A 9,076-nucleotide genomic window follows, 5' to 3' on the forward strand; every position below is an offset into this window, starting at 1 on the left:
AAAGATGTGATGTTCAATTATGCTAGACAGTTTGAGATAATACATTCTAAAACACTAATCAAGACTAAGCACGTTTTTACTCTGGTATATGCTAAACTGGTTGAATTAAAGCCCAGGGGTACAAGGAGAGAGATCAAACCAACTAACCTCATTTGACATCATACCTGGTTAAATACTAATTAAGACGAGGTGAAGGGAGAATGAGTAAGATGCAAGGAGCCTTCTCACGCCCTTGCGTGGCCCATGTATGGATCAGGCGCACTTGCAGTCTCTGCAGGTGAGTTTAAGAACTGCCCCCAGTGGGGTTGCCTGTGGAATGAAGCTGGAATATCAGCACATGGGAAGAATGCTGCATGCTCCAAAAGGTGTAGCAGCAGGTACATTGATTCTGAACTTCTGGGAGGCATTCTGACTGACACACAGCAGTGCCTTAAAGTAAAATGCCTTAAAGTTCACTTCAGGATGACAATGAACTTGGACTCTGCTCAGGGTTTAGAAGAAAACACTTGAAAGTCTTTGAAATCACAAAGACCTGAAAGAAACAATGCTCATTCCTGGAATTCAGCCTTTTAGCGATAAACAAAACTGGCCGTAACACCCCACCTCAGCCCGCACTTCAGCTGCAACCAGCTGAGAGGAGACGAGTAACTGTTTTCTGTGCAAACACATTGTATTCTTGCTGTCAGAAAAGAAAGGAGTATAAAGCCTGTTACACAGAAGAACTCAGAATAATCCAGAAAGAGAGTGAGAACATGGATTGGGTAAGTAACTTTCTTCCCATGTACAGCAGTTGACTTAACTCTCTTATGTTATGTCAGCACATCACGGACGTGACATTAAAGCTGAGCTTCAACAGTTAGTGGAGACCATCCTTACCCACTCCCCTCTGTCCATGACTGCACCCTCTGTGTGCACCTCTCAAGGCTAGTTTAAACAAACCTGGGCCCCCTGCAAAGTGTAGGGCCTCTGGATGTGTGCAACCCAACTTCCACCTACCCAAATCCCACCTCCTCTGACAACTCAGCTGGAGGTTTCAGTCCCATGAAGGTCTGTGTATATGGGAGTGGGGAGAGGTAGGAGAATATTGGATACAGGCCTTCTGTTAAACAAGGGGCATCCATGTGATGTGCTCCTGCCAGGGATGTGATAATGAGGGACATATCCTGATTCTCCAGCAGCTTTTGTTCCATGCCTTTGACACTTGAGCATGAGCAGCAAACACGAACTAGCATTACAGCTGGTCCGGCAGCATTGAGTGACAGTTGTTACCATGTTTTTTTGGTTCTGTATGTCAGGGGCATTATTTCTGGGGAGGGGCAAAGTTGTGTCAGCATATAGAATATGCTTTGTGATTATATGATGTCTTGCAATGTTGTGGCAGGGTGGGGGAAGAAAGTGGAAAACAGACCTATGAAAAGTTGGGTGGGGGAGCAGGTAACTGTCACTGCTGCTCCATAATAACAAATGCTGTATGGTAACTGCACTGTAACTGAAAAGGAGATGTTCCCTGCCGGAGTCTTTAGGAGATAGCCAAATCTATCCCACAGTGCCAAGCCTGAGTAGCTGAGCTCTGGAGAGATCTCCAGGGGGAGAAGGAACCCTCCCCACCAGGCAGTAATAGGCAGTGGTTCTAATCTGAGGAGACTGCTCCTGCCTATTGGTATGTTAAACTTGTAAGCTGCCATTGCAAATTTCAGGGTTTTTTCTGGTCTTGCTTGTAGGCTAGGGGGCTCTGTGGGGAAGCATGCAAGCTGGGCCTAGCAGCAATCAGTCTGCAGCCAACCAGTCTATAGTAAGCGGGTGGTGGGGGGAGTTATGCCTCTCTGTCTTAAGGAGTAGCCTTCTTTGTCTCTCTCTGTGTGGGGTTCTTATGTGTTATCATTCTGAATTCTAAGAATGAAAGTAGTGTTTCATTGCAACCTTCCAGCAAGAATATTTATTTTTAATCTAAGTTCTATGTGTATACATGGAACATAGACTAACCTCCAAGGTGCCTTTGGCAACCCCTCCCAGGGCCACCCAGAGGATTCAGGGGGCCTGGGGTCTTTGGCGTTGGGGGGCCCCTGCTTCGGTGGTAATTCGGCGGCGGGGGGTCCTTCCGCTCCGGGACCCACCACCGAAGTGCCCCGAAGACCCGCGGCGGGGGCCCCCCACTGCCGAATTACTGCCGAAGACCCGGCACTTCGGCGGCGGGTCCTGCTTCACCGGTAATTCGGCGGCGGGGGGTCCTTCCGCCCCAGGGCAGAAGGACCCCCCCACCACCGAAGACCCAGAGCAGAAGAAGCTCCAAGGCCCTTGGCCCTGCGAGAGTTTTCCGGGGCCCCCAGAGTGAGTGAAGGAACCTGCTCCAGGGGCCCGAAAAACTCTTGTGGGGGCCCCTGCAAATTGCCCCACTTGCCCCCCCCGGGCGGCCCTGACCTCTCCACAAAGGGGTGGGTAGAACACAGAGGAGCTGTGCAGTAGTGAAAGCTCAGAACCGTTTCTTCCTCTCACCCTCACCAGCTCTGCTCTGTGCCATGCAGGGAATGAACACATCTTGTGTAGTTCCCAAATCCAGCTGCTCCAAGCCAGTGGAACTGCATTATTTCCAGTGCCGAAAGGACTTCCACAGCCAGAGTTGCTGGATCTGGATTGTCCCATAGTGAACATACTTCAGATGACAGCCTCCTCCCCCGGGAGCCAAGTCAGTAGAGGCTGTATGTTGTAAGAAGATATAAGTTATTTTCCCCTGGGCAGAGCCAGTAGAAGTTGTGCTGAGTAGTCTCTGATAGGATTCACTGCTCTCTCGATAAGATGGTTGGAACTTGGAACTGAGTTCAGCTTGTCTTGGATGGGAGATGAGTCTCTCTGGATCAAGCCAGGAGAAGCCACATGCACATCTTAAACATATGGTATTTGCTGTTTATTATTCTTAAGGTTTAAAGAAAAATATACTGTTTAGCGAAGATTTAACAACCAATCTTTCTTTCACTTTCAGATACGGGATCTATGGGATCTCCTTACTTCAGCAATAATGCTAGAGCCTGGGGATCTGATTGAATTTCAGAGAATGGGATACCAACACTGGGGCATCTATGTGGGAAAGGGATATGTGGTCCACTTCACATTTCCAGGTAAATAAGAATAAAAAGATGAATCCTTCCATAGATTCATCACATAATCCAAAATTATTCTCATCTGATGTTTTGACTGTTTTATAAAAATGATCTCACGCAGTTCCCAGCAGGACAGGTGTGCACAGCACATGACCCATCATTACAATTTATACTAATTGGTCCCTTGGCATTCTCATCAGATAGATGAAGGCCTGACTGGGTCCTGGAGATTGAACTCTTGTTTCATCCAAGTGATGTCCACTCTAGGTATGTGGCTAAAGCACACTCAGGTTGTTGGGTGGCAAGATGGGGGAAAGCACACTTGTGAAAAGTCAATAACCAAAACTGTTCCCTCTACTCTTCCTCCTGCCTCTGATCTTCAAAGCTGTATGTAATCTCTGAGCCTTTCTTGATGCATCTCAGAGTCAGGAGAGCCCAAGAAATTTCTCTCACTTAAAATCACAAACCAAAAGTCACTGATCACTCAGAGCTCTGCTAGCCCTTCCTTGACTCAACCACAGGTAGAGAAGATTCAGTCTCCACAATAAGCTTCAAGCAGTTTGGGCCCAGAATTTGCTCAGTTCAGATTTGGGCCCAAATCTGACCATCCCAACTTTCCCTCAAAGTTTTAGTTCATCAGTAATGCTTAGTGTCTCAACTCTGTCTAGCTAATGTACTCATGTGGCCTCCATTACTACAATATCTGAGAACTTCACAATCTTTACTTCTATTTACCCTTCCTTTAAAGTAGGAAAGTACTATTATCTCCATTTTACAGATGGGGAACTGAGGCAGAGAGAGAGACTATATCCCAAGTAAGCCAAATGTGTCACAGGAAGTCTGTGGAACAGCAGAGTCTCGAATTCAGGTCTCCCATATCCCAGCTTTCCACCTAACCGCTCAACAACCTTTCCTCTCACTTCCAACAGGAGATACTGTATGCTTTGCATATCTCAGTCAGGGGTTGCTCTTCTTGGACCAACCAAGAGAAGCAGCACTAAGTATGCCTTTTCTAGATATCACCCTATAGCAGTGCACTTCACCGCTCCTCTCAAAAACCAACCAGAGACCTCTCGGTGCAAACACCACTGCCCTTTTATTTTCTGTGTTTGTTCCCACCACCTTTTATATACAGTTCAATTCAGTCCCGGTAGCCCCTTGGAGGACAGCTAGCTTCTGCAGCTAGCTGGGAATTCCAACCTAAGGTTCCTCTCTTTCCTGTTCCCCTCTTTCTGCTTCCTTCCTGTGAGTTTTATACAGCCCCCTGGCCCATAAAACCCACAGGTGTTTCTTCTTTAGCCCAGCAATGAGCCACAACCTGCCAGCTCCAATTAATTCCCCTTAATGGGAGCTGGGGCTAACAGGGGCCTGTCCAGGTCTCCTGGCCAGCACCCTGTTACACACCCTTAGAGCTGGCTGCAATTTTTTTGACAAATAGCTTATTCACTGAAAAACACAGTTTGGGGTCAACCAAAACTATTTACAAATTTGGGTCAAATTGGAGAATAGTTTCAGCTTAAAAGATAATTTTTAAAAAGTTGAAACATTTTGTTTTGACATTTTCCAAACAAAACATTTTCACTTGGTTTTGAAATCTAGCTCATGCTTTAAAAATAATGAAACTAGGGTGAAAAATCTACCCAGACTAAACAAAATGTAATGAAGGAATCTCATTCTGAGTCTAACAAAACATCTCAGTCAACCCAAAACAAACTTTTTTGGGGGGATTTTTTTCCTCCAGTTCAGCCACTGAACCAAAAAAATCACGTATTTGTCAGGATCTAGTCAATCCTGTCAGATCTGGGCAAACTGCCAACCCTCTTTCACCTCTTATTGGCTGTCTTTTTTTTTTTTCTTTTTCTAAGAGTTGGAAGAGGGATTGAATAATATGCTTAATGGAGAATTCTTCAAAGCCAAAGTTCAAAAGGAGCGTCTGAGGAACGTGGCTCGTGTTTCAAGCTATGCTGTAAACAACCAATTAGATAAAAAGCACCCTCCATTACCTCTTCCTCATGTGGTAAAGAGAGCTGAGCACCTGGTGGGGAAGAATATAGACTACAATCTAGTTATGTCTAACTGTGAACATTTTGCCACTATGATAAGATATGGCATTGCTGAATCACAGCAGGTAAGTCTGGTTCCTTCACCTGATCTCCATTTAGAAATGACTCCCTAGGGGCATGATTCTGTTTTGATTTGCATTGTGTTACATCAGTGGAGTGTTTTCAAGATTGCCATCAGGATAACAGAACAGAAGCAGGCCTTAGATATTTATAGAACATAAAGCAATATTGGTACTCTGGTTAAACAAGAAACAAATTAACGTATATGACTGTTACATAATAGAGACAAGATGGATGAGGTGATATCTTTTATTGGATCAACTTGTATTAGTGAAAGAGACAAGCGTTCCAGCTCCAGGGAACTTTTCAGGTGCAACACACAAACAGAGAAATGCTCTCAAATTGGGTGTAGAGCCACACTTCGTTTGACCAAATATGGGATAAACCAGGGAGATAAAAGATGAATTTGAAACAGTTCACTGCCAGTCATTTCTGAACACTTTCTCTGATTTCATGGGAAATCCCTCCCAGGCTGAGCCTGGAATCAGAAAAAAATGAAACCGGCTACGTTTCACCTTGCCCCTCCCACCCCCAATGGGAAAAAGTATAACTGACAGGTCTGTATTAGACTCAAAAGTGCTTAGTTCTTAGATTCTGGCTCACATGAATCTTCACTCTCATCATGAACTTGGCTTCTTGTTTTAGGCAATTTACTTTGAAGTGGATGAAGGTTTTGTGAAGCAGATAAAGAAATGGCTAGCCGAGATCAATGAGTAGCGTGTGGATCGGTGAGTATGCACTACTGCATTTAAATGGGCACTGATTTCTTAGACAGAGATCAATTGCACCTACATTGATGCAACATACAGCCCATCATTCACAAGTACCAAAGGTAAATTATTCACCTATACGTCCCTGAACAATTTTCACGTTAGTGATGGGAGGGTCATCTTCCCTACTCACAAAAAGGAGAAAATACACTTATAAGAAGATCTGAGCCCTTTCCTCATTAATGGTGGGTTTGCGGAGGAAGGGGATGATCCTTTCTCTCAACACAGACCCCAAATAGCTAAGTCCACTTACACTAACAAAGGAATAGTCTCTCTTCTCCCATAAAATCTATGCCCCCTTCACACTAATGACGATCAATCTCCCCCAGTGCAGCCCACATGTTCATGAGTGGTGTCCAAGACCCCTTCATACATTACTAAAAAAGGGGAAATTCTCCCCCACTACCTCCCTGAGCATGAATATTGAGTGTAATAATCATCAAATTTGGGGGACTGGAAAAAGCTCTTGGAAGTATGTTAAACGGCCTTGGTTATTTACTCTAGACGCAATGGAAAACTGGATTGCTAGAGAAAGAACCTCTTCTACATGAAGCAGCATTCAGAGGCTAGGAATAACTGACTTGAAAAAGCAAGTAAAATGCTTACTAATAACCCTTGTGCACTCTCCTCCTCCTACTTCGTGGTGCTATGGCTATGAAACTGTGATGCTTTGGTATTCTGTATATTGAACATTTCTAAGAGCTCTGCCTATGTGTCCAGACTAGTGCTGGTCAAAAAAAGGTAAGTATCATTCACAAAAGCTCAAAAGAAATCAAAATTTAGTTTTGTTTAAAACTTTCCATTTTTTCCATGTATTGATTTAATTTTAATTTTAATTTCATTTCAGTAGTGAGAGAGAACATTCTCTTGCTTTTTTTAATTTTTCCACTGGACAAAGGCAGAGGTAGCAGAGGGACAGAGTAATTATATTCCTAACAAAATAACATTCAATTGTTTTGGAATATTTTAAAGCTTTTAGTTTTGAAAATTTTCATTGAAAAATAAAGTTTCGTGGTAATTTCACTTTGGTTGAAAAGGCATTTTCTATTTAAATAAAAAGTTTAAATGGAACGTTTTTGACCAAGTCTAATAGAGACAGCAGCCATTTTGTTCTCCGGTTGTTGAGGCCTGTTAATGAGGCAACATGACTATTGTGTTGTCCCTCTCTCATGGATACTCCTTTCCTTGTTTCTTGTTTTCCTTGAGCTGAAATAAGTCGTGTTGGACTGAAACTATATGGTTGCTCTTTGTGTTTCAAAAATGATAATGTGCCTGATTCTGCTCTCAATTGGTTTCACACCAATGGAATACTGTTGACTTTAACTGAGATTATTCTTAAATTTACCATTTGTATTGAGGTAGCACCTAGGAGGCCCCGTCACAGACCAGAACCTTGTTGTGCTAGGTGCTGTACAAACACAGAACAAAAAGTCAGTCCATTTCCCAAAGAACATACAATATAAGAGCCAATGAGTAGATACAGACACGGGACTACAAAGAAACAATGAGATGATACTGCTCAGCTTGACAGACGGTGGTCACAGCTAGAGATGGTAGAAAATGTTCTGATTGAACAGTTTTCCACTGGAAAATGCTGTCTCATGGTAAGCGAAATGTTCTGTGGGAACGTGTAGATTCTGATGGAAAATTTTCAAAATGTTTCATTTTGATGAGGCCATTTTGACTTTTTTATATTGCATTAGAATATTGATTATTGCAATGTAATGTAAATAATAATGTCAATGTTTCTGAAACAAACTATTTCAGAATACTTCATTCCAACAATCCCTCTCCCCCACCCCCAAAAACCTCCCAGAGATTAACTTTTCACCCTTAAATGTGACAAAAACAAATTTTGAAATCTTGAATTTTGCAGATTTTTATGGGGGCCTCCTCCCAAAACATGAGGGACAGCAGGGGGAGAAAGCACAAAGGTGGCTGTTTGAAAATTTAACAAGTGGGTGATGAATGTTGACCCCATAGAGTTGCTCTTGATTTAGACTGGTGTACAAGAGAACAAAACCAGTACTCTCAACAGGAGTTTATGCTTATGAATACTGATAGTCCTGGATACTGATATCCTAAGAACAGGTACAATACAGACTACAGCCATGATAGCTGCCTCACCCTACTAATGTATACCATGCTTACCTGTGGAGACATTACCTCTCAAAGTGAGGGGAGTTTATCCTCTTTGGCCTTTCTATTGAGATCAGAAAAGGGTACAACATATTGCATAGTGGTGTTATTAAATACGTGGTCACTTGGAAATGGCCTGAAACTCACTCATGTCTCACAGCTCACAAAACAAATCTCAGATACTAGAAAATTTACATCACTACGCACATGGGCTGGATGGGAAACCAGCAATCCACACTGGAAGTGGAAGCCATGATTTTCCACTGCCAGTCTCCTGAGCTTGTCCTTGGACTGTAATGGCTGTTGGGCTGAGTTATATTATATGCTCTATCAGTAAGATCACTTTGTAAAAGTAATCCCATAGTTCTAACTAGCTGCATTTTAGCATAGATACTTTCACCTACTCTTTTAATGTGTTCTTCCCTTCAGACAGCACAACACTCAACCTTGTCTATGGAAAGAAATGCATACATGATGCCTTCTCTGCAGGAGCTTCGAAGAGTAAAAAGGAAAGCTAGATACTTTGAAAACCTAAACCTCTTTTCTATTCAATGCTGTAGAATAGAAGAAATTTTACTGCTAGTGGGCGGCTTCATCAAAATAAAAACCTAAATAGTCAAACTCCAGTCACAAAAACCCATAACTTCCTGGATAAATCACCAATTCCAATATGCCTAGACCTAAATGTATAGTCCTGATGTGTCTGAGAGAATCTGCCAGTCATCTGGAGGAGAACTGGCTGCAAATTGAGGGGTTGACCAACCAGCAAAAGAGACATCAAAGACTATATCCTATAGCAAAACATGTTAAAAATCACTTAACAGAATTAAACTGCTTAGTTCAGCCCTTCCAGGGAGTGAGCTAATTATTTTGATTGTGGACCTATATTAAAGAGTTTGACCAAAACTAATTACAGGAATCTTCTTATTTCATATAAGTGTCATGGTTT

The 9,076-nt window shown here is 42.8% G+C and overlaps 1 protein-coding gene across 2 annotated transcripts; it reads left to right on the plus strand.

Moving 5' to 3' along the window:
- The first annotated feature begins 2,985 nt into the window (after positions 1-2,985).
- LOC120388009 (phospholipase A and acyltransferase 3-like) lies at positions 2,986-8,672 on the plus strand. Of its 2 annotated transcripts, none has more exons than XM_039509543.1 (4): positions 2,986-3,113; positions 4,961-5,223; positions 5,864-5,946; positions 8,557-8,672. In XM_039509543.1, the coding sequence occupies exons 1-3, from the start codon at positions 3,014-3,016 to the stop codon at positions 5,933-5,935; spliced, it is 435 nt and encodes a 144-aa protein (XP_039365477.1). In that variant the 5' UTR covers positions 2,986-3,013; the 3' UTR covers positions 5,936-5,946; positions 8,557-8,672. The 2 variants fall into 2 exon arrangements, with proteins under 2 accessions (XP_039365477.1, XP_039365485.1); XM_039509551.1 differs by lacking the exon at positions 8,557-8,672 and adding an exon at positions 6,493-6,553.
- Positions 8,673-9,076: the final 404 nt, after the last annotated feature.

The sequence above is a fragment of the Mauremys reevesii genome, linkage group 1 (assembly GCF_016161935.1).
Source record: "Mauremys reevesii isolate NIE-2019 linkage group 1, ASM1616193v1, whole genome shotgun sequence".
In the NCBI taxonomy this organism is placed as follows: Eukaryota; Metazoa; Chordata; order Testudines; family Geoemydidae; genus Mauremys; species Mauremys reevesii.